The 26,826-nt window shown below is 33.1% G+C and overlaps 2 protein-coding genes across 6 annotated transcripts; both read right to left on the bottom strand.

The window, feature by feature from the left end:
• Positions 1-3,533: 3,533 nt before the first annotated feature.
• On the bottom strand, positions 3,534-8,400 carry LOC147401780 (RAF-like serine/threonine-protein kinase PRAF). Of its 3 annotated transcripts, none has more exons than XM_086443193.1 (3): positions 8,323-8,400; positions 7,454-7,755; positions 3,534-4,452 (listed from the first exon to the last, which is right to left on the bottom strand). In XM_086443193.1, exons 2-3 carry the CDS (start codon positions 7,620-7,622, stop codon positions 3,695-3,697), a joined length of 927 nt encoding a protein of 308 aa, XP_086299319.1. In that variant the 5' UTR covers positions 7,623-7,755; positions 8,323-8,400; the 3' UTR covers positions 3,534-3,694. The 3 variants fall into 3 exon arrangements, with proteins under 3 accessions (XP_086299319.1, XP_086299320.1, XP_086299318.1); XM_086443194.1 differs by lacking the exon at positions 8,323-8,400 and adding an exon at positions 7,932-8,234 and having other exon boundaries at positions 7,454-7,820; XM_086443192.1 differs by lacking the exon at positions 8,323-8,400 and adding an exon at positions 7,932-8,234.
• A 6,918-nt stretch (positions 8,401-15,318) lies between these two features.
• On the bottom strand, positions 15,319-21,366 carry LOC147401779 (large ribosomal subunit protein uL3y). 3 transcript variants are annotated; one of them, XM_086443189.1, is made up of 6 exons: positions 21,236-21,366; positions 18,946-19,054; positions 17,331-17,441; positions 16,875-17,179; positions 16,376-16,785; positions 15,319-15,848 (listed from the first exon to the last, which is right to left on the bottom strand). In XM_086443189.1, exons 2-6 carry the CDS (start codon positions 19,028-19,030, stop codon positions 15,590-15,592), a joined length of 1,170 nt encoding a protein of 389 aa, XP_086299315.1. In that variant the 5' UTR covers positions 19,031-19,054; positions 21,236-21,366; the 3' UTR covers positions 15,319-15,589. The 3 variants fall into 3 exon arrangements, with proteins under 3 accessions (XP_086299315.1, XP_086299317.1, XP_086299316.1); XM_086443191.1 differs by having other exon boundaries at positions 18,946-19,068; positions 21,236-21,284; XM_086443190.1 differs by lacking the exon at positions 21,236-21,366 and adding an exon at positions 20,963-21,041.
• Positions 21,367-26,826: the final 5,460 nt, after the last annotated feature.

Below are 26,826 nucleotides of genomic sequence, written 5' to 3'. Positions count from 1 at the left end.
AGGAGTGTAGAAGGGTAGTGAGGAGTTTGGATCCATGGGCCACGCGAGTAGCCTTGGGCCATTTATTGAAAGAGGATGACAAAATACATTACATTTTTGAAGGTTTGGGCCTTGGGGCCCATTCCAATTTTTACAATTTTGAGGCATTTTACATTGAGCGCCCAGTCAAATTTGGGTGTCTACAGAACCTGTTAGTGAAGTTTACGCTATAAAATTAATTATTATCGAAATGTGAATACCTATGCGATTTTTCCTTCAATCACAATACCTCAAAACATCAACAAATCGAATCCAACGCTGACTTAAGTTGTTGTAATCGAGCACCAATATGGTACCTTATCAAAGATACTCTAATGCTTACGTTAGTAAGATTACTTAAGTTCAACGAATGACTAGGGATGCGAATTCCTTACATGTCTTTTCTCATCTATTATATAAGATCATTGTCTTGGTGTTAGGGTTTCCTTATTATTAATTTCTTGAATTCATGTCCCGACTTGTAAGAATCTCGAGGTGACATGTTTATGTTCCAGATTAATCATATATTTTTTTTACCTACATAATATATATATATATATATATATATATATATATATATATATTTATTTATTTATTTAAATAATTTAAATGACATTAATGATTAACTCATACAGTCTACCTTGGTGGTTGCAAAAGATGAGACGAGTAGCCGGATTACAAAACCATATGTAACTATATTTGAGTTGGAGCTCTAGAAGAAGTTTACAATCGGATAGATAAAAGTCATTTCCATAATGTTGATTTCACTTGAGAATCTCTTTAGCCGTAAGGCTATCAATGCGCCACGTTTTAGCAAAACTCGGACCCATTACGTTATTGGGCCAGACTAGTCCAGATTCATGTTTAGGGCGTGGATCAGCCTTTTGAGAAGGCCCATTGGCAGCCTGGACAGGCCCATTTACAGCCCACTAAGCTGTCATTGGAAGGTCCAACTTGTGATGTTATTATGTGGTTGGTGTTGAGAAGAGATAAGATAAATACGAGTGTGTACATGATAAATCCGATTGGAAATTATTTGAGGACCACATAATATTTGCCACATGGCAGTTATAGGATAATTAATAGACATAGTCCAAACAATCTTGTGCAATCTGATTGAATGGTCCTGATGATATAGTATTGGCCCACCAATTGTTTGATTGGAGATTCCACTCACCACATTCAATAGGCGAGGAAGTACATAATAATGTGTGAAGCTTCTTGTATGTAGAGCTTTGGATCGAATTAGATACTTTTCTTACCATATTCAAATCCAACAGCTAGAAATCACCAATCAAGTTAATTTTTAGACTGTAAGCCCAAGAAAAGGTGGACTAAATATTCATGGGTTTTTGTGCCTATACATGTATTTAGGGCATCCATGTGGGCCACATCTCTATTACAGACAGTCAATCAGGATTCCTCCATTTGTTGTTAAGGGTCTTGAGACATCGTGACTAATGAAACATACATCTTACTCTGACATTTTTTTTAAGATTGGTGAGTGTTCTTTGAGTTTCTATTTAATATCCTAGGAGCCTCAAGCGTGGATGTAGATGGATTTTTTATGGTTAGAAATCTATCACATATATTGGTTTGTGTGCAAGTTCTCCAAAGGATGGACCTTAAACTGAATGGATAGAAGTTTTTGGACCGCTGATCACCTCACAAAAAATCAGCTTATTCTGAAATTTCTTTTTTTTTTTTTTGAAAGGTCAACAGGGTTAAGGCAGACCCAGACCTAAGGGTGTCAATGGATAGCCGAAATCCGAATTTGAATTTGAAAAATCGGATATTATCCGAAAATTTCGAATATCGGATATCAGATGTCATTCTAACATTCGAATAAGTTTCGGATATGAATTCGGATATCGCAATACCCGATTCGATAATATCCGCTCCGATAACACTACATATCATGTATTTATGTTTTACAACAAAACGTTTATATATATATATATATATATATATATATATGTGTTATGTATTCGTTTTATACAACGAAAATTTATTTTTAAAATTTCGTCTTCTCTATCTAATCCACCTTAATGACTAAAGCCGTAAACAACCAGATGACACGGCGGGTTTCGATCGAACTTCGACCACTATCTTCTCCGGCCGACGAGCATTAGGTACGTATTCTCTCTCTCTCTCTCTCTCCGATCTGAACCGGTCAGAGTGATTTTTCGGACAAATCTGTGGGTTTCGTCATTTCAACTATGCAAACTCCGACAAGTCTTCCCCGACCGGCGAGCATGCAGGTACATACTCTCTCTCTCTCTCTCTCTTCGATCTGAACTGGTCTGAATGATTGTTCGGACAAATCTGTGGGTTTCGTCAGATTTTTTATCGAATCGGATATTATCGGATATCCGATATATTTTTCGGATTCGAATTCGAATGTTTGTTAGGGATATCCGATCGGATTCGAATTCGAATTCGGATAGTGTTATTTATTTTCGGATTTGAATTCGGATATAGCACTATCCGATCGGATAGCTATCCGTTGACAGTCCTACCCAGACCAACTACAACCAAAGGAACGGGATACCACAGGCATCCTGATAAATAACAGATACAAGGTCGTTTGATAGCAACTCACAATCTTATTCTGTACAACCTAAACTATTCTGATAGGAAGTTAGCATATCGACAGCCTTGTTGACCTCTCTAAAGACATGGGAGAAGGAGACTTCTAACCCCACTTTTACAAGGTTAAAAATTGTGGACCATCAATTATTTCTAAAGCACTTTTAATGGGATTAGAGTGGGCTGATTTTTTGTGAGGATGATGTTCTTGCCATAGAGGATATCATCACAAAAAAATCATCCCATTTTGAATTCTAACCCATATTTTTGAGATACTATCAAATTTTTTGTCCCCCAATCACTCCTGACCTCTATATATATATATATATATATATATATATATATATATATATATATAGGTCAAACAGGTGGTTTTTGTGTATGTGGATAATGCCTTAGGAGATGATAGGGTAAGATGTGTCCGACACCCTAATCGTAAGGGAAAAATGACAGAAATTCAATTCCAAGAGATCAGGTTAGGGTTAAAATGGCTGAGCTACCCTTGCTTTGTTTCCCTAATAATTTATTTATAGTTAACAAGAGCATGAAATTATTGAAAAACCATTCTCTAATTTATTCAACGACCTCTAGTGTGGTGTACAATTTTAGACAAAAGACGTCGAATAGGTGATCACTCCTCAAGTCAGGATAATTTCTTGGCCACTCAAACTATTGCCATCTCACATATGAGTAGTTCATGTGGCATACACATGGACTAATTCATTTTGCACTACCTACATGCATAAAAAAAAGGTCAATTTGCTAGAAAAAATGCCTAGCGGTGTCTGCCACTTAACTGGCTGGACTTGAATAGAAAGAGGAAATATTACAATCTATCATCTTTTGAAATTTCTGTAACGAAACAATTTAGCATTCATATAAAATATTATCATCATCATCATCATCATCAAAGTCTTGTCCCAAAATTATACTATCATGTTCCTCCATTCAATTACAATCTAAATTATAAAGAATTGTCTACACCCTTTTAGACTCTATGCAATTACAAGTTTACAACCCACACAAATCAAATTCTATGAAACCCAACACCAATATGCCTTAATTTGATGGTCCCAAGGGGACTCTCTTACTCCCCTGTTGCCTTCATGGAACTCTGAGGAAGGTTGTCCACCATTTCAGGCCCTCCACTCCCATAACTTCTGCTGGATTTTTCACAACAAATGCATCCACCACCACTCCTTCTCTTGGGTCTACTTGGTGAGGGGTGCATATTACCCACATGGTACCTCCCTATTTCATTTCGCCCCATCGATAACACTGACATCAACCGCGGGCCATGTAGTTTCTGGGGTTGTTGGTAGTATGGCTGCTGTTGATTATAATTGGGGTGGTTGTGGCCAAGATTATATAGGCTAGGCGAACTACTGACTTTAGGGATCTCTTTGATAAGAAAACTCCCTTTAGATCCATCCTGATTGATAGTGTCGATGCACTTTGGGGACGAGCCAGCCGAGGCAATGTTCAAGGTGGAGCGGCTTATGTTTCTAGAGGTACCTTTTAGGTATATTGTAGGAGGGGTACGAATGACTCCATTAATTGCATCGATGTAAGTCTGTTGGAGTACATGATCATCTGTTATTATGTTAGGAGATGTTTGGTTTTCTTGTGTGATGGGGGGATTTGAAGGGAATAAGAAGGCTCGAAGTCTAGGGGAACCACCATCTTCGGTGGATTTCTCTTCGTAGTGGCGATCGTACTCAGCCAACATGTGGTGAAGATCCTCATCACATTTTACAGATACTAAGGTCTCCAAATCATCAGGGATCAGTTGGTACTTAAGAACCATATCACCATTTGACATGGTAGTAAGTTTCTTCATTAGCTCTGGTAAGAGAAGAGGAAGATATCAAAAGAATAATGTCAGCTAAAAATTGTATGTAATACAAACATGCAACAAATTTATATGGTCATGTATGATCGTTCGTTTGCAACTATGCTTTAAAATTCAAAACTTGATTTGAGTCAACTTTTTTATTTGTGTAGTTGACTCGGATGACTCCATAAATAAAAAATAATTAGGTATTTTAGAGATACCCTCCTGTTAAATGGGTGATATTAGGTTTACCCTTTACAAGATGCAAGATTAGGTTTAGCCCCTAAACCATAAATCAAGATTGATATTTCTTAATGATTTAACGGCAAAATTTTGATTTAGTAATTTATTTACCGAATTTTATAGAGGATTTTGAAAGAAAAAAAGAAATCAAAAATTCACCATTAAAATTATCAAGAAATCGCATTCTTGACTTACGATAAGGGGGTAAGTTTATTCTTGCATTTTAAAGGGGGATACAACTAATATCATCAATTTAAGGTATTATATGTACTCCCCTAAAGTTGAAACGGAACGAATCATATTGACGTATCAATGACAAGATGCCACATGTACACAGAAGAGTGTAATATCCAAACACTTAATTGTTTTACTTTCTTTCCTATCAACCAATCACTCTAATTTTTTCACTACATGAGCGGCATCATGTCATTTGTTCATCAGCTTAGCGAAGTTTTCTTCTTTAAAATATTTTTTTTTCTTAATAAATTTTTTTTAAATTTGAAACAACTCCCTCCAAACCTAGCTTTTTCAACTCATAAATTATAGAAGGATACATATATTGTCCAACGATGTTGTACACAACACATCCAAGACAAAGAATGCCTATCAAGATTGTGTCATCCACATTTTAAAAATCTAAAATCATGGCAAATTCCCTTATTTTTTTGGGTGAAATCAGGTTGTCTAGTAGTACAAAAACTATCATAGAAAAAATCTTGATTTGATTAATACATTTCTATTTCTAAGTTAAAAAAGTAAAATTAGGTATGACATATGTGACTTTGTTGACCCCTTTGTGTTGTTTTATGGCGAAAAAAAACAAAAAAATGGGGGGTTGGGGGAGGGGGGAAGAGCAAAGTACCTTACCATAAAAAATATATTAATATTATAAAATTTGATGTTAAATTTATTTTATTTTCAAAAAAATAAGAATATTAAATATAATAATCAAACTGAATTTCCAATCTGACTTGGCGAGAATGTGTCTGTGATGCTCAAATGATGGATTCGTTAAATTTTTATAAGTATACTTACAAGAATGGTAAATAGATGTGATAAGAAAAAAAGAATACTAAATAAGTATATTTTATAATTATATTATTTTGAAAAACTCTAGCCTGGCTATGTTAGCAAGTCACAGTAAGCTTAGAGCATCTCCAGCCCAAATCTCCAAATTGAAGTATTCTTCAACTTTTGTTTGTGTGTGACCCAGGTAGAATCCTCACATTGGTGAGACTATAACTACATGGGCCCAAGCAGAGCCCACAACCACATGTTTCATTTTAATCAGGGGGAGTTTGTAATTTTACTCAATTTCGAAGTCACAACTAAGGAAGCAAACCCCTGTTGCTACGTCTTATCATTGAGCCACCACCCTAGTGAATCATATTCTTCAACTTTAAATACTCCAAACCACTTTAAACTACAACTAGTCTCATCTTTAAATTACTATTCATTCTCTAAAACATCATTCACCCATTCATAAAATTTAAAAGGGAATATAATAGGGACATGAAATAAAAATGATATTTAAAACATGTTCCATTAAGAGTGAAACTCAAAATTGGTATTTATGAAGAAAATAAATAGATATGATAGATATTTTAAAAAGGTGAAGATAGAAAGTTCTCTCTCCACTCTATATTTGAATATGTGAACAGAGAAATAGAGATGAAATCTTCATTTTGAAGACAGGATAGAGTGTTTGAAAAGCCTTTATTTCTAAATATAGAGATATGAACAGCAATTGAAGTTGCACTTTAAGGCTTCTAGGAAATTCAGCTAAAATCAAATCTAGATGTCCCTCTTAAAAGGAGACTATGTTAGTTTAAAAAATTACTAAGTTTCAAGATTTTGCTATAAATGCCCCTAGCTTTACCAAGCTACTAAGGGTCCTTGGGCTCCTCTCTTGGTATCCAAAAACATGATACGAAGCTTTAGGGTTGTAAAAGACTAAATTCTATGAATTTTGGGGGAAAAAAAGTTATTTTTGCTCTTGAATTCCAGTTTAAGTTTGAGAGTTATATGAAAGTTTGGTAGCCGTCTATTTTCAAAACTTTGGATTTAATTCAAAAGAAATAGTTCTTTAAATTTTTTTTTCCCTCTGGATTTGAGTTTTTTCATGAAACTTAGATTTCTGATATGATAATAAATATTACCTTTTTAATAAAGAAAGGTTTCACTTTTGCTATTTGCAAATTCTTGATTAAATTGGGTTCATAAGTAAATCATTGTAAATTCTCATAAATAAATAGAAAGAAAAAAATATATATGGTTTTGACTTTTGCAGATAAAAAAGTCTATCAATTTTTATTTTATATTTTTTTAAATCATTAATAAGAAAAAATTGTTTATTGACCAAGAAAATTTTCAAATTTTTTTAAAATTTGATTTATTAAAAATAATTTATTTAAATAAAAAAAAAATTAATAGTCACCAAGATTTTACATATTCCCGTTCCACTTTTGTACTATCCAGAATTGGTTTGAGACTAGAAAAATTCTTGTAAAAATTCGTTTTTGTTAAAAAGCATAATTTTAGTCTCAAACATACGGCTTAGATGAGAAAATATGCCTAGGTATCCTTAAAAGTAAAAATAATTTATTGATTCCTAAGAATCTGAGTTTTTTCTCAAATCCCAGCCGTACACTTAAATTGGAAGCTATGGCTCAAAAAAAGACGAGAAAAATAAAAAATTTCAAAACAAGCGAAGAGGTGCATACGGCGTGAGATAACACGAGAGAAAGAGAGAGAGAGAGAGAGAGATGCCTGAGAAGTTGATGTCGCGAGGAAAAGCGAAGACACGTGTTTCGCCGCCTACGTACTTTAGTTGACCATCCGGTGGCCTCGGCAAGATCTTCCCTCCATGGCTACACAAGAGTTTCACCCGATTTTTTGGCGACAACAATGTCTCTTCTCCTCCTTCCACCTTTTCCATTACTCTCTATTCGTACTATAACTCGCCGACTAATTACAAGCCAGAAGAGGAGAACGTAGTTGAAACAGTACGGGACACCGTTTCGCAGCGCCAACGCCGAATCGCTTTTACGAATCTGTGATTCTAATAAAATCTGTAAAATTCCAAAAATCATAAATTATTGGATATCGAAGTTTCGGGAGATTCTCGCACAATTTCCTGAAAATAATAAAATAATCGAAATGTTCGAGAATAAATGCATAATCTGAGTTCGTCTTATAAAGAAACTTCATTAAAAAAGAGGAAAAATAGATTTGAAATCGAACAAACCAGCAAAATCGAAGCTCTTTCGAATCAAAAACTCCAGATTCCGATTCAATCTAAACTTTGCAAATAAGAAGCGGTCCTTGGATCAGTAAACAAGCTGGAACGATCAGAGATCGTTCACATCTTCTACAATGTAAGAATCACGAGAACAGAAATCAAAACTTTGATTTCGATCTTTCTCGACTGATCTTTTAATCTCGACATCGAGATTGAGAGAGAACTATGGTTTAAACAAACACAGAGATGCTGCAAAATCTCTGAACATGGAGAAAGAAAAAAAAAACGTAACTGTTTTTTGTTTTTTAAATTTATTATGAGAAAAAAAAAAGAAATAAAATAATAATTTTTTTCATTTTCTTCGATAAACCGAAAATCGAGGAATTTGAATGATTACGTTTGCTGTTGTGACTCCCAACCACAGATTGGACTCCTCTTGCGACCCGCTGCTCCACCGATGTCTTTTCACTTCCTCCAAAACTGAAACCGAAAAAACCAACTCCCCTCCTTATATACCCGATTTATCGGGGCAATTTAAGAATAACATTTAAATGACTAAAATACCCTTATTCTACAAGGATTTGACATTCTCCTTTCACTCAAACGAAAGCATTGCATAGAATATGTAAAATGCTAGAATGACATTTGTCATTCAGAGACACAAAGGTGGCAACAATGATGCGGTGGCGTGTACATAATCTTAGATGTTTTTTACTCGTATCTCGTGGAAAAGCATCTACGATAATGTGCGTCACACCACGAGTTTTTGTCACCCTTGTGTTTCCTTTTGTGTCACCCCAGCACAACCCATAGAATATTGATAAGCGGAACACTTTCCTTATAAATAAGCTTTACTAAGGATCGTTTTAGTCAAATGGATTACCACATCATCTATCCAACATCACAGCCCTCTAAGTTTCATCAAAGAAAAAAACTCAAATTAAAAAGAAAAAAATTCTCTTAAGCTTGATCCAAGGTTTTTATAATGGGTGGTTAATAAACTTTCACATAACTCCTAAACTTAAGTGAAATTCAACTGTGAAAAATAACATATGAATTTTTTCTTTTTCAAAGTACATAAAATTTTATCCTCCACAATGATGCCACAAGATGAGCCAAGGACCTTAGTAAGGGTGAAATCCTTACTAGCTTAGTAAGAGTAGTCATACTCGATTGATAATTGGGTTGGGATTTGTAGACTCCTCACTTGTGAAACTGAGCCCATATGTTAATACACAAAACGATTAAAACTTTCATCCAATTCAATTTATATATATAATTGACATCTTCAACATTTTCGAATCATTCACGATTTATTTTCTTGAATTTAAAAAATAAAAAATAAAAAATACTTCCTGCAAAGAGTTAAAAACACAAATTAACCCATATTTTTATAATAAATTTTTTATCTCAATATTGCATTATAATATTTTCATTATTCTCTCTTCACATTTATAGGTTTCATTATTAGACAATCACTAATTGTTGATTGTTATTAAATCTCACGATTATCAATCAATAATTAATTTTTTCACTCATTATACATATCTTCTCCATCCTCTCGGATTTTTTGAGCATGAGTCTTGGTAACTCAACTAATTACAATAGTATGTGCTTTTCATTATGAAGATTTGAATTTAATATTATGATAAATCATTAAAAAATATATATATGTTCTTGGTTTTAAATTTTTTCTATATATGCATTTTTAGAATAAATATTGAAATTGAATATGTGTAATGGTATCCAAGTGTTATTGATTTGTAATAATGCTCAAGTGTTTGATATACACGCATAAAAATGTCATATGTTATTAATTTACCAAGAATGAGTTCAAAGATGAAAGGTATTGATGGTAATTTTGAAAAATAAGATATAAAAATAATAAATCTTAAAAAGGTAGGGGAGTTTTCTAAATATTTGGACATGAGTACTATGAAAATTTTAATATGTATACATATGAATTTTTGAAATATTTTTAGAGTAGTGAAGTCGAATTATACCCAAACCATTCTCGTTTCGCATTTTTTCTATTCTTCAAATTTTGACCAAAATTTTAAATCAACTACTAAATGAATATTCTGAGTTGTACTCGAATTAATCTCATGACAATTTTTTTTCCGTACACCGAATTACTAACTATTTGAGATTAGTGTAACCCTTCCTTTACTAAGAGTCATTTACTAAAATAGATTACCACATCAAAAACCAAACACCACATCTCTCTAAGTTTCATCGAAAAGCTCAAATAAAAAAAATGACAAATTCAAAAAACAATTTCTTTTGAACTAGATCAAGGTTTTTAAATGGAAAGTTACCGAACTTCCATATAACTCCCAAACTTAAATGAAATTCAACAATGAGAAATAACAATTTTTTTTTTCAAAGTTCATATAATTTCGTCCTCTACAACCCTAAAGTTTCGAATCATGTTTTTGGATGCCAAGAGGTGAGCCCAAGAACCCTTAATAAATGTGAAATCCTTACTAACTAAGTCAGTCTAGGTAAACTATAAGATTAATCTTAGAGATCTGTAATATATTCTTGGGATACATATTTTATCCCAACCGTTGGATCCTACATATAAAAAACCTGGATTATGTCCACATATGAGTTCACTTTTCATGAGTCTACCTATCAAAATTTATTTTTTATAACCACATCCCACTATATCTCATGATTTATGTGGCTAAAAGCAAAGAGAGTGATAAAGAGATGAGAGATCATGGTTTTGAAACTCCTCAACTCAACTAAGCTTGAGTGAATTTTGAGGAGACTTCACTACAAAATTGGATGAAACCAACTCGGTTGTGTCAACTTGGAAAATTGTCAAGTTAATAGTAAAACATATTTTTCCAAAATCATGGGAGTTTGAGGTAAGACATGGTAGGGTCTTTTATCCCAATGAGATGACCTTCTTAGTTCAAGTAGACATCAAAAGTCCTTTACGTGTAAGGGCACAAAACTGTCGCTCTTCTCATTTTCTTTTCTTTAAATGATCACATTGTTAAGGTTATCATTATTTGGTGGAGAGAGAAGGGTGCCTAACACCTTCCCCTCTCTGTAATCGAACCCTTACCTAGATTCTAGGTAGATCGATGTCCTAATCTTTACGAGAATCACTATGATGCCAAAACAACATACTTTTCTAAAAATATTTTTCAGATGATCATTCACATTTTTTTATAAAAAGAATGGTGGTGACTCTAAATACTCGTAGAGATGATCTTCAAATTCGAAAATCACGTATCTATACTAAACCCTTTAATAATGATTATCATAGTATCTTGCATGTCATAGTGCCCACAGATTCCTTAGCACATGCCACATTAAGTCTAACAAGGGTAATTTTGTAAATTGGAGATGTCAATCAATACAAGTGGGATCGTGTAATTAATGGACCCAAGATTCAATGAGCATATAATAAGCAAAAAAAATTCATCGTGTGTTGTCACCATCACTAATATTGTGACCAATAGGGTAAATATTTATAATTAGGATGCTTGGCATATATACATTCAGTAAGTTTGAAAATCATAGCAAATGATTTCATTTTCCTTTTTTTATTCTTTAAGTATAGGAAATGACATATATTCCCTCCGTAGATCCCTTAATACGAAGTGCACAGAAATATTGCTCAAAAATGACTAAGGATTATTCCCACCATAATAACTAAAAATTATTTTCCTTTTGACATGTCATGACAATATATTCTACGGAAAAAAAAATTATTCATTGCTCAATCATTCATGCACTCCGTACTGTAAGACAAGATCTCATTCCTTTAAAATTCCTACCAACCACGTTAGAGCTGTCAATTTAACATACGTGTTTGTGAGGATCTGATTCCTAAAAATAAGCAATCAAAGTGTTCCAGATGTTAATATTATATTCATTTTGTACAGAAACCCATGTGCCACGTCTCTAAAGACTTGGAATTAGGATACCATGTTACCGGGTCCCACAACGAGTCTTGTAGCTACAATAGCAACAGCGTGTGTGGGCTCAGAGACTCTATGTGGACCATACTCCACCACAACGTGGCAGAAGCCACTGTGCGTGGCGATCAACTCGAGGTGTAGACACTATGAGGGCCTCACACGGATTCTGTCAGGTGGGTCCACACTCTTTTGATTTGTTCGGTTCTTCTTCTACCTATGCAACCTAGACGCCACCTATTATTATTATGTAACTGTATACTATTTAGAAAAAATTATTAAACATCTAAATATTAATTAATAATTATTAAATAATAATAATAATAATAATAATAATAATAATAAATAATTACATATATTAGTTTAGAGTCGTGGTGCAGTGACCTCAAGCTAAAACCTCATATTGCACTTCTTGGGAGTTCATTAGATAGTTGAACACTTTTAAAACCTAGGATCAAGTCCAAAAATACAATTTTTTTTAGAGTTGCTATTGTCACAATAACTTTTGCTGATGCCACACAAATTCTTATGGAAGTTATTAAAGAATGGAACACAATTGGTGTAGCATTAGCTAAAGTTGATGTGATAATAAAAGCTCTTTTTTTGTCTTTCTCTAAATTCGAGTTTTTTTTACATGAAATCTAGAGGGCATCGGTGTTGGATTGTCGATGTGGTAGTCCACTTAAGCAAAACGACTCTTAGCCATGGTTTTAAAACTCGTTTTGACGTGTCGTCTCATCTGTGAACAAGATCGAGTCGTCTCCAATACCTCTGAGACGTCTCATTCAACAATGAGAAAAATGAATATGTGTTTTAAATCTCATTCGATACATTGACTAGTCTATCCGTTTTGTTGGTGGACAATACCAAGACGTATCGAACAAGTCGTCTTGATCTCAGACGAGAATTAAAACCATGCCCTTAATTAGATCTTTACTAAACAAAGTATTTTTCTTATTAAAACTATCATAATATAGAAAGAGAACTTCTATTGCCATATCATCTTAAACTATGAAATTCATTACTTATTATTAATAGAGTCGTGTTGGAGTAACATTGAAATGTACATTGTGGGGGATATTTCTGACCTGGATGTGTGTCAGAATCATAGATACTTTTCATTGAGATACAAGTGAGATCTCGTGAAAGAATCGATGGTTTTGATACACATCCACGTCAGAAATGTCCCCCGCGATGTATATTTCAATATTACTTCAACATTATCCTTATTAATAAGGTCAACAATTTGATATTTGAATAGAGAATTATATTGCCACATCCCTTTTTGGGTTATGAAAGTCCAACCAATAGAATCAAACATCATATACCAAAAAAGATTAGGCAATAAATAAAGAATCCTTCCTTTAGGTAAGAGGAAAAAACTTTGAAGCCGACAACCCGCTTCAAAGTTTTGGGAGGCATTACACATGTGTCTCCAAGGAGGTCTCTCAAATATTAATAAAAATATAAGAGTGTGAAATAAATACAAAAGACATATGTGATGTTACGAAAGGGTTTTACAAAAATTTTGAAATGGCCTGCCCACTTCAAAGTTGCAACCTAAGAGTGAACAAACCAACTTAGAAGGAGATGCCATTTTAAAACCTCGTGTTTCACCTTGCCCCCATGTTCGGATGCCAAGTTGAGTCGTATGAGTCATCTCATTTAAATGTAAATAATTATATTTTTCATATAATAAGATGGATTAGAAGAATATTAGTCACAAGATCATATTTTTCCTTAAAATAATAAATATTTAAATTATTAAAAAAAATATTTAATTATAAATTATTAAAAAATTATCATAGTGCCAAGATTTTGAATGTATAATCCGGGTTATCTCAATTGTCAAACAGAAATTGTAACATCTTGGAAAAAGATTTGAAACTGTTGAGGAAAATAGAAACTCAAAATACACTATAAATGGTATTCCTTCCCAACAAGTTTGGAACTTTCAAAATTACAACAATCTCTACTACTCAGAACTTCTTCTCAAATATTAAAATGCAAAAACTACTTGAAACAAGTTTCAACAATCTAGATCTAATCTAGCAAATTAAAATTCAAGATCCAACCACAATAAATAAATAAATAAATAAATCAAATCTCATCAAGAGTCAAGATCAAGTAAAAAGGGGAGTGAGTACTTATTAAAAGATTGAATAGGGAATAACAATCCCATTCTGCAGTTTAGTTTCTATGCCTTGAGTTTTTCATAGAATTAGTCTTCTCCTGTGTAGTCTAGAATCGACCATGGCCAAACTTTGACGATGTTTCAATGAATTTGAGCTTAATACCCTCCATTGGAACCCTAGATGTCTGCTTCAGTAGCAATTGCTTCAAGGTGACAACACGATTCTTCGACCCCACACAACAACCCTTAATTATCAGGTAATCTTCCTTCACAACTCCATAGTGAGGGAAACCTCCCATAAGAGTTATGTCCTTCTCAATCCTAATCAATCAAATTCAGTTAACAATAAATATCAAATTATGCACTCTTCAAAATATATATATATATATATATATAGTACTTATAAATAACCAGAACCCCTTTACATACTAATACTGGCTAAAACTATGGTTAAGAATTGGTGGAACTACAAAACTATGGCACTGAAATTTGCAAGTCTAATATTGATTTTGGTCCTAGGAAAAAATGAAAAAAAAATCATATTAAACGATAAAAGCATTAATTCTAATCAAGTGAAAAATTGAGTTTTTGCAATTTTTCTTTTCTTTTGCTGCCCAATTCAATTATGATATGGAAAGCCATAAAAAAGAACGAAGTGAATATCTCAAATTAGCTAAATCCATTAATTGGTTTTTAAAATATATTCAGGGATATAGGGCCGTAGCATCAACAGTAAAAATGGATTTTCTTTAATTTATCAAAAAATGAAATTATGGGTTTGATTTGGACCAACAAATGTTGTCATTTGACCTAATTTTGCAAATAATAATTTTACTATTTTTTCTCTTTGATTTCTTTTGACTCCAAAGATTTTCAATAATATCATTACAATTTTATTATTTTTCTCTTTTACCACCTAACCTAAAGAGGATGCATATATCTAAAATCTAGCATTGCGATAAATCTTAGAGATATGTGTTGCATTCTCGAACTAAATCTTCTATCCCAATTGTTGGATCTTGTGTTTACAAGATTGAATTTATGAGTAAACATGAGTTTCCTTTCCATGAGTATATCGATTCTAACCTGTTCAATAATACCCCATTAACTTCGCTATCTTTCTTGGGGAAACTCTAATATATGTATAAACTAATCATAATTATTTAAATATGTAAAACACATAATTTAATTTGTAAAAGGAGATTTTCTTACTACGGAAAAATACGGTCTTAGATGATTGTTAAACTATGCAAACAATACACCTAATGCATATGCACTTGAAACCTGCCAAAAAAAAAAAAAAAACAATTTAGCAGACAAATTTGAAGGAAAACTCTTTCTCTGTAATAAACTGAAGCAATAACTCATCCAATTTTGATTGTCTGCAACACTGGTGCATAAAATGCAAAAATTACTTGAAACAAGTATCAACAATCTAGATCTAGTCTAGCAAATTAAAATTCAAGATCCAACCAAAATAAAACAAACAGAAAGAAATCAAATCTCCTAAAGAGTCAAGATTAAGTAAAAATGAGAGTACTTATTAAAAGATAGAACAAGAAATAACAATCCCATTCTCTGCAGTTTAGTTTCTACGCCTTGAGCCTTCCATAGAACTTAGCCTTCTCCTGTGTAGTCTGGAACCGACCATGGCCAAACTTTGAGGATGTGTCAATGAATTTAAGCTTAATTTCCTCCATAGCGACCCTAGATGTCTGCTTCAGTAGTGATTGCCTCAAGGTGACAACACGCTTCTTTGGCCCCACACAACAACCCTTAATCATCAGGTAATCCTCCTTCACCAACCCATAGTGAGGGAAACCTCCCATTGGGGTTATGTCCTTCTCAGTCCTAATCAATCAAATTCAGTAACTAATTAATATAATCAACAAACAATTGGAACCACAAAACTATGGCGTTGAAATTTGCAAGCCTCATATGATTTCAGTTCATGGAAAAAATGAAAAAAAAAAAAAAAAAACGAAAGACAACATCATATTGAATAATAAAAATATCAATTCAAACGAAGTGTTTATTTGAGTTTTTGCAATTTATCTCCTCTTTTGCAGCTCAATTCCATTATGACATGGCCAACCAAAATGAAACCAAGTGAATGCCCCAAACTAGCAAGTAAGAAGTCAGATGTAATGTCTTTGCTTCCAAAAAACAAATCCAGAATAAAAAAATGCATACGTATATATATATATTTATTTATTTAAAATATCTATGATATTAATGAGATTTAGGTAGTAATAGGAGTAACAGAGCATGTGTTGCACCTTTATGAGTCAGAAAAAAAAATTCTAAGTCCATTAATAGTTTTCGAAAATATATTTAGAGATACAAGGAAAAAGACCACAAAAGAAAATTTGCCTCACCTATCAAACTCAGTGATGGAAGTATGAGACTCTTGTCCAGCCTTCCCAAGCTTGTAAATCTTCTTGTTCATCTCCGTCCGATGATGGTACCCATTCTGTCCAGCCCGGGCAACTGTGAAAGAAACCCTGGCTGGATGCCAAGCTCCAATGCAGGCTACCTTACGCAAACCACGGTGGGTCTTGCGTGGAAGGCGAGTGACACCCCATCGAGTGACCACACCCTCATAGCCCTTGCCCTTGGTTACCCCGATGATATCAATCATCTCATCCTTCTGAAATAAGGCATCGACTGGAATCTCCTTTTCGAAAAATTTGTAAGCATAATCAACCTTTTGAGATACATCTCCTCCATTGACCTGGATCTCCATAAGGTGGGCTTTCTTCTGCTTCAGTCCCTTCATCTTTCTAATCTATAAAACCACAAATGGGGATGCAAGATATAAATATGAGCAACTCAATATAAAGAAAGAGTAAATAAGCTCAAGAAGAGAGGGAATACCTGGGTATGAGCCAAAACACGAATTACAGAACAGTACTTCTTCAGTTTCTCCAGCTGGGACTGAATATCTTTCTTCCCTTCTTCAGTTTCGTATTTCTTTGAATACTTGGTGAATGCCTTCTTCTTCGACTTGCACCAGTTCTTGTAAAATCTCCTCTTCACTTCCTCGTTAAGATGTTGAGCCCAAACAGTGTTTAAAGAACGAAGGCCATGAGGAGTTTTCACATAACCAACGACTCCAACAATAATCATAGGGGGTGTCTCTATTATGGTCACTGCCTCACATGTTTCTTTCTTGTGAAGCTCTGTGTTAAAAGAAAGGAACTTGTAAGTACGACATAGTAAATAGTACATGAACTTAATTCAGAAAGATATAGTATACAATTCAAGAGCATCATCAGCATCAGAATGAGTGGGGCTTGGATCAATAATGACTATAAATGAGAGAAGGCTCACTTGATCCAGGTTTATCAACATCTCTCACAATGTGAGTCAACCCAGCCTTGTATCCCATAAATGCAGTTAGTCTACAAGGTTTTGTTGGGTCATCCTTAGGAAAGGCCTTCACTGCATGAACCCCATTGAGCTAAAAGTTAGAAAGTAAAAAGTGGCAACCTTGTCATAAAACAATGAACTTTAGATCTAGAACCTGTAGAAAATATGTCCTTGTCACTGTTATACTATTCATGAATACGCCCAGATATTATCAATTAAAAGCATAGAAAGGGCCAAACCACAAAGATTTCCTTGTGAAATTTACAATATTTTCAAGCAACCATGTTGCAACCCAACCATACCCATCCACGGCCCTCTTTTGTTCAAAATTTTCCAAAAGACAAAAACTTTCCAGAAGTAGGGTAATTTATGATAAAAATTATTCCATTAGAAAGTTCTCTGAGATCTTTACAATGATCCACATAATAAATATGTTTTTCAAAAGTTATCTTCGTATTTTAAATATAAAATTGTTACGAAACTTTTCCAATATCACACTTCGAAACTTGATTTTTAAAAATTTTACAACCAACAATGGTCCATGCACAAGTAATAAATTACTAAGTATCCATTTTCCTTTTTACAAAATTTGCTATTCCATTGATCTAAAAGACCTTATTATTTATAAAAACTCTATGATAAAATAATAAGCAAAGGAGACTATAATAAAATACCAAGACACATGAATTCTTCCTAGTATATGTAAGATATATACAGTATTAGCAATTAATGTTAACTTTTGACTTCCCTTTGTAACATCAAAAGCATATGGTAATGACAAAAAGAAAAATGAAGAAAAAAATTCCAACATTATTATAAAGTAGAGTGAAATGCTGTAATGCTCAAGTAGCGACTTTTACGTTGTTTTAATGGATAGAGTTTTGCAATGCAAGTAAAAAAAAGGTAGAAAGTAGGGTGTGTTTTGTTTTTGTTTTTTTATAGATAAGAGGTAGATATTTTAATTCTAAGTAAACATAAATTTTGTACTTTAATAATAATACTTAGGAATACGTCATTAAAAATATGTAATTAGAGCCTTCCAACAGTAAAATTTTACTACAAATCAACTAACAGACTCAATGTTACAAGATTCTGAAAATGGTTTTTTTTTTTTTTCGACAAATTATTATTTTTGAAGAAAAGATTGATTTAACACATGGTTTAAAATAGTTGGTTAGAGAAATATTTGTTTGGAGACAGACAGAGTAACAAGAATGAAAGGCAACTGGACGATTTTTTTTAAATTTTGGCAATCTAATGGGCTTGATCATTTAAGAAAAGATTGAAAAATACTCCACTTATAATGATTTTTTATTATGACCAACTAAGATAGTGTAGGAGCAATTTGGAAAAATGCAAAAAATATGAATGGCTAAAGAGCCATTTTTTGTTATTATATAATGGATGGAACGAATAAACGCAATTCATCAAAAGCAACAAGAAAATGAGCAATAAAAGTAACTAAACCATCAAGAGGCTATAAATAATTTATGAAACAACATTCTATGAACATTTTCTTTTCTTAATATTTTTATCTACATGAGAAGAGTATAGGGAGAAAAAAAAAACTAAAAACCTTTTCCTCTATGACGAGAGGATCTTTTTCTAGGGAGGAACCCCAATGAGCCATGTCTTGGGTGCTCGAACTTGCGATGAGACATGCTTTTTCCTCTTAAAATCTCCCTCTGCAAAACTAACCTGTTAATTGATGGAGCTTCATCATATTTTCCTTGGTGGCTAAGAATTTAAAACCTCACAATCCAGATTTTGAATTGGATTGCATTAGTTATCGGATAAAAATAATCCAACATCAAGAAATAACTCAAGCTAATGAAGATTGGACAGAACAAGCTATCACGTAAAAATAATAAAAAAATTCCAGAATTGATTCAAGTTAATGAAGGGAAATCTAGAGTTTAACAACTAATCGCACGCATTAATGGACCCTGCTTAAGTAAACTAAAAAGGCAAAAAACATAAAGGTTCAACCAATGATTAATCTATTAAAAATAATTTGCTGTAGTTACCACACAAACTACAAATTAAACAGTCAACAAGCCACCAATCCAGCTGATTTTTGGACTGCGTCTCATCAGTTTCCAAGACATGTCATGATGTGAGCATGACACTTGGTACGAGTTCAATTAACACAAGATACTCCAATTGATCAAAATATTGCTCTCTGGCATGCAACATGATTGGACATTTGAGAATAAATGTGAAGATAAGAAGTAATATACGCTACAAAAATTGAATTAATTTGATAGATAAATCGTTTTTTGCAATATTTAGCAAACTTGAAAAGTTAATGAAAAGGATGTATTAAGTCATTTTTTGCAATAAAAATAAAATAGTTATCTATTTCAAAAACTTTCAATTATCAAAATATAATATATATATATATATATATTTCTTGTTGAAATATAAATTATTATTAATGTTGTGGAATATATCTTGGCATTCTATTATGAGGATTTAAAACTATAAATTTAAAAATGTGGTGGCTACCTAATTTTTTCCATTGTGCAATAGTATATGTTACATTAAACATCGTATCAAAACTTAATACCAAATAAAATACCAACAAATTCAACTTGCCATCAATAAGAGATTTCATCAACCGTTACGAACTTTTATAAATACTAAACTATTATATGACAAGAAATTAAATCAGAACAAGGGGTTTTCTCCCATATTAAGCCAACAAAATTACCCTTTGATTTCAAGAAATAAAATCATTATATTTTTTTAGTAGGAATTTATTCCTTCGAAAAGAAAAATATGTATACTGATAAAAATATAAGATACCAAAATGTCAAATATTAAATAAGTTAAGGATATGCAGCCAAATTAGATTAACACCACCAGCTAGAAGACATTAGAACATTGTTGCCAAATCCCTCGGATGATCAGAAAAGCTCCCAAACCAAAGGCCTATGGTATAAGCACATACCAATTCTCTGGCTCATTCGTGTTTCTCTCCAATTACCCAAATAAGAGTATTTGGCAAAAGAGCGCTTTTGAGACTCAAGCCTTGATTACTCAATGTGATTGTTTTAGGGAGGACAATTCAGCCATCACAAGAAGGCTAACATTCAAATGCTTCCAAAGCGTGTGTAATTTATGCAATTATATAATATAAAAAAACAAAAAAACATTTTACTAAAAAAAACAAAAAAACAAAAAAAATTTTAAACTCAAAACCTCAATCCATTACAAAAATTTAAAGGATTAATAAATATTAGAGTGAGTAAATTAAGCCTAAATTAAATAAATTTTAAGATAAAGAAAAGAAGAAAGCAAAGAAAGTACTAATGGTATTTAAAATCTTCTCAGTACCCACTGAGATCAGTAAACTAATATTCATTTTTCGATTATGAATTTGGAAAAATAAATATTCAATAACAAAATCTCACTTTACATAGGACACAAACATTTAGAAATCAATTATATTTATATTTATATGAAAAAAAAAAAAGTCCAAATCGCCTCGACATCGTCCGAGATTTAAAACCATGGATGAAGTATTCAAATAAAAAAAAACAGATTCTTGACAAAACTAATCTACAGATTACACAGATCGATGGCCTTACGACCAGAAATGCTTCCAATCTGGATTCAATGATAGATCCAAGTGTGAAAGCGAAATGGCGCTGTCGATTGTCGCCACTACTGTCAAAATAAGAAGATAAAATTCAAATATAAATCAAGAAATCAGATTCGTCTTACATCGGGTCACAGATTCATCTAAACGAGAAATGATAAGAGAAAAGATCGATTTAGATTTAAAAATTAGCCAAAAATCTCTTTGAATAAATCGATTTCAAACGAAGAACAAGACGTAATCTAAGCAAGAAGGATAATACCTCGAATCCCAGACCAGACGATTCTCTCTCGAACCTTCTCCCTCGCTCGCTCAATGAAACCCTAGGTGGTGTTGGTTTCTTTTCTGCTTCATTATAAAGGAAATTCAACGGTTTGGATTAATTTCAAAATAAAGAAAAGATATTAACCGTTGGATGCTTTTCTCGTGTATTAAAATTTAAAACCGAATATCATTTTCATAAATAGTATGACTTATGGCTATTAGACTAAAAGAAGAAATGTAAAGTTGGGCGGCTGGAGTTGAGCTAACGCTAAACCCTAGAGCTTCTCACGTGACAACTGATACGTGTATGAGTGTCAATGGGTGCCCATTTAACCCCAATCTAACCAGAATCGAAACCGAAAACCCGATTTCCTATTCGGTTTTTATTAGAAGCTATCTGATGGGTACGTACCACGATTATTTAATGTTTTTTAGATTTCAAAACTTATACCTCTTATATAAAGTTATTCAATTTTTCAAATAAATTACGCATGGGAGTTTAAAATGTATCATTTCTCCAAAAGGTTTATCACTTGTAAAAAAGAATTTTAATTTTTGATAAAAAAAATTATATTAACTCACATCTTTAACATAAATTATAATTAAATTGATATTTTGTATATAATATATTTTTTTAAGAACATTATAGTTTATAATAATTTAATATATATATATATATATGGGCGCGGTTCGGCGGCCCTAAAGTTTGCCAAGTTTTATTCCAAGTTTTGTTGGTCATTAGATTTGATCAGATCCGACGGTTCGGATGTGTTTTATAGTTTTAAAGTAAAACTATTTTGTAATTATAAAAAGCCCCTTGTAACTTATTTGAAACTCAAACGAAATCTTCTCTTCTTCTCTACTTTAAACCAAGTTACAAAACTCTCTGTAATCTATTTGAAACTCAAAGAAACCCTTTCCCTCCCATATATATATATATATATATATATATATATATATATATATATATATATATATATATAGTTACAGCTCGAACGATCCGATGCCATCATCGTCGTCTCTCTCTCTCTTTCTTTCAAGTTACAGCTCGAATGATTTGAAGCCATCATCGTCCTCTTTCTCAAGTTCGAACAATTCTCAAGTTACAGGCCCTTAGATCGATCGAATCGGAGCCATCGTTGTCTCTCTCTCTCAATCATTTTCTTTTTCACGCACTCCGAGGTTCATTTTTTCCTCCTTTTTCAATTTACTTCAATTCCTGTAAAGCCATAAAAGTTTGAAAATAAAATCCGAAATTTGTTGGGAACTATACAAAAAATGTTTTTGGGTTTCAACCTCCCTAAAACCCTATCTTATTCTAGAGTTTTGAATGTTGGAGAAGATAGAATCTTCAGGCTGAGAGTGGTGGTGGTGTTAATTGGTCCCTTATTCTGATAAACTTTTCAAAAAAAAAAATTCAATTTTTGTGTGACAGTGGTTCAAACTAACCTTTACAATCTTTGAGGGTTCAATTTGGTGAAAGAAAGTGTGAGCTACTTGACGGCTTGAAATAAACATTCCATGATTAACTTCAACTTTCTCTTGGAGTTCAAACATTGGGGGTACTGACCACGTCCGCATCTTCGGAGATGATTTAATTTTAATCATTATTGATGAATCCGAGCGAGAAAGCACTTCCGAAGCTTCAGAATCCATTACCAAATCGGAAATTGTCCAACAAATGCTTTTGAATTGCTTGCAGAGCGTTGGTTCTACTGATGATGCACATCTCTTTGCTAGCTGGTTTGTAATTCACTTAGAATTTCTTTTTTAAATCATCTACTATTGTGGGCTACTTCCCATTTTATGTGTTTGTGAGAGTAAGAAGTTACATTAGGTTGAACCTGTAGAACTATCACTTGATCTTGCAAAGATGACTTCAGAAATAAGGCAAACCCCAGAAATTCTATTTGCTCGTGAAGTTGCAAGGTATTCTCATCCCTTTTTATTGTTCGGTCTTATTTTGCTGCAGAAGATTTTCTTATGATCTAATATCTGAGGTTATCATTCCCTTTCAGAGCCTGCAGGACGGGTAATTTTAATGCCTTCTTTCGGCTGGCAAGGAAATCGACTTATCTTCAGGCATGCTTGATGCATGCCCATTTTGCTAAGGTATTGATGACTTGTCATTCTAGTTCTGATACTCTGTCACATTCCAATAATTTTATTGCCTTCAACATCATGCATTGGAACATGTACTCTTGTAAATCTTGTGGATTATGTAAAAGGAAACTCCAATTGCTATGCAGGAGCTGACACAAATTCATAGTTGTCTCTCCTCTTGCTTTTAGCTATCATTTATGTGTTATATGATAGCATACCTAAGCATATCTAAATATAATTTGTAATTATGTTCTGAGCAACTAAACAGTTTAAAATCCCACATAACATCAATCATCTATACTCATTATACATTTTCCATTTTATGTGAAAATAATTGACAACATTGAAATAATAGACATGCTTTTCAATTTATAATTCGAAACATAACAATAAATACATAGTACAAGTGGTGGAGTAATGAAATCTGAATGTTGGGATTCACGACTGGATCGTTCCTAATCGGGACATGATATTCCTCAATAACATCGTAGTTCCTGATTTTGTGGCTGATCATTATTTACCACGCTTGCGGGATCATTTATCCGACTCAGGCTGGTCGTTTGATGTGACCGTAAGCAATGAGGCTCTTTTCGATGTGTCAGAACGTTCGACTACTACTAGATTGTTAGTAATCACTGACTAATCATCTTCGTCTATGCCTATCAGGCGTGCATGTGATTCCCAAATGACACTCCACTCGTATACGATTACCTTTACAATACATGTTCACTGGTAAAGATAAGAAAGGAATGGACCCGGATTCCAGTTGTGACTCTACTCTCATACGCATCTCATATCACGTATGAGCTTGGTGGTCCTTACCGTATATCTCAGGATAGTGCACATATCTGGATGATGTGGCGTACTACCCCTTCAAGTATTCACAGACCCCTTAACAACTCACAAAATAGTTACGTATATATATATATGATTTTTCATTTAAAACAAAAGAGAAACTAACAGAACAGGATTGAGAATGGATATCCAGTTCCTACCATGCAACTGTGGCCACCCGGTCTAAAAATAAATAACAGTACTCAGCGCACGCGCTAATATAATCTTAAATAAACATGTAACCCTTTTATTAATAACCTGGATATCCTTTCATCAACCTACACACAACATACAATGTAAAATGCAGACATCACCCTTCGGGTGTGATTATGAAATTTTACCGTTTATTCCCTTTTTCATTCTCTCGACATTCTCACGTTTCGTCTCTTCAAGTCAAACCATTCATTTTAAATGTTTAAAAGTCATTTTTGGTCTTTCCATCGAAAAACATCAAGGTTTAATCAAAACGAGGTCCCGACGATGTACGGGACAAAAACTGTTAAAAATAAGAAAAGTTGGTGAAAATTTGGCTAAGTGTCGGAAACTCAATTTTTCAAAGTTCTCGAAATTGAAAACGGGTTTTTTAGAAATGAAAGTCTTGATCACGAGATTCGAAACCATATAGTTTTTGTAATTTAATTCAAAGTAATGCGAAAGTTATTACATTTTGAAATTTTGCCAAAAATGTCGAAATCTATGTTTTGTTCTTAAAACTAAAATTTGGATTTTGATCATTTGAGATTCGGATTTCAAAACCATTCCCATTGTTCCGAAATGGGGGTAAAATCTTAATTTCATTAAAGAACTTAAAGTAATGACATTTACTTAAATGTTTTTAATGAAATAAAGGGTAGGAAATCAAGTATAGTCAATGGGGAAGTCAAGCCAAGAGTCAGAGTCTGTTTCTGACTCAGAAAAATGCTGTCGGCTGCAAAAGCTTGTTCTGTCGGTGGAACTGACGGTTCCTGCTGACAGAAGGATTTTATCGACCGTAGAAGGTTGATTCTGTCGGTGGAACCGACAGAATGCTCATCGGTAAGTATCGGTGGGACCGACGGCATCTGCCGACAGAACTGAAACTTCACGATTTTTGGATTCCTTTAATCAATTTTTCGAGTCTTTCATCCGTTTTTTGAATCATTCAACCCACCCACGAATTTTAACATTTAAAACATAAATAAAACACATCAAATCTCTATTTCTAGCATGAATTTCAATTCAAACAAAGATTTCTACAATTTAAAACAAACAATAAGTTTTGTTAAAATAACCTAAATGCACATTTCCGAAATCTAAGGTTACTACTAAGAATTGAGAGTCCCTTATTGTTGTGGACGCCAAGGCTATAAGCTAGCACTACAAATCAAGGTTGGATGGCTCGAGAGTCGAGGTTGAGCTGACTTGGATGCAAAATAGATGAGGGTTTGCAAAGCATTTGACGACGATGCTCTTCTTCGCTTCTACGATAAATGGTAACTCTAACTCCTACTCGATGGAGCCTTTGGATGGAAGGTGTAGAGTTTTCTTCGTACTATACGGCTGATTATTGATGGAGGGTAGGGAAAACGAACGAGAATGGACAACCAAAGATGGTGAAGTTGTGGCCCTCGTCGTGGTCGACAACTTTGCCTTCTTCGTCAAGGTTCAACTCGGCCTCGATCGCGCTAGAACTTGATGGAAATGGGTCGAAACCCTTGGGTTAAAAAGTGGCAATCGTTTGGTTCTATGGAGAAGAAGAGAAAAGAATAAAAAGAAACCACTCTCTTTTAAATAAAAGGCTTGAGGGGTAAACTTGTAATTATCTTTTCATTGTTCCTAGTTTTAGCGACAACTCGGCCATTCGGACTCGAAAAATGACGAACGAGTATTCTATTTCGAATAATTTTTTTGCTATGGATCTAATGGTGATGTCGAATTTTCCTGATTCTTCCTCTAATAAAATTTTTACTGTTTAGGTCCCACTTAACACGAAATTCGAGGATTCTATAACTTTTTCATCCGAACTCGAATTCGAACTTGCTTACAGGCTAACGTATATATTTCGATTATTTTGAACCTAATGGTGAAGTCGATTTTCCTTGAAATTAATCATAACAATATTCGAGTGTTTTACTCTAAATCTCTCCTTCGATATTTTCCTTCAAATCTCACCATTTAATTTTCTCGAGATATGAGTTGAAAATCCAGGGTATTATATATAACACAAATATGATATAATTCAATATCATATTATAGATTAATATATTTAATTTTTACGTTATTTTTATTACAACTAATAAAAAATGGTTGTGGCTTATTTGCATGGTATGAGGAGTCGGATGTTATTTCATTATAAACATGAAGGAAGATAAAGAAAAACTAAGTGCAAAAATATTAAGATTGAGGAAATTTGGACCAATATTGTATATTTATGTAAGAATATGAAAGAAAAATTAGATCTAAAAAAAAATGAATATAATTTAATGTAATTCAAAATTTGGGTATAATAAATTATGTTTGTAAGTTAAAATATCAAATCAGATTATCTTTTACATGTATGCTCTTTTTGTTATGTGTGATGTGAAGAAGTAGTTAAAATAATCAAACATACATTATTATGTGATTACAATGCTTGAAAAAGGTAATCTAGTCAATTTATCAGCTTTCAACTTT

The sequence above is a fragment of the Akebia trifoliata genome, chromosome 5 (genome assembly GCF_017979445.1).
Source record: "Akebia trifoliata isolate Shusen 1 chromosome 5, ASM1797944v1, whole genome shotgun sequence".
In the NCBI taxonomy this organism is placed as follows: Eukaryota; Viridiplantae; Streptophyta; class Magnoliopsida; order Ranunculales; family Lardizabalaceae; genus Akebia; species Akebia trifoliata.
This window is presented reverse-complemented; position numbering and strand designations above follow the sequence as displayed.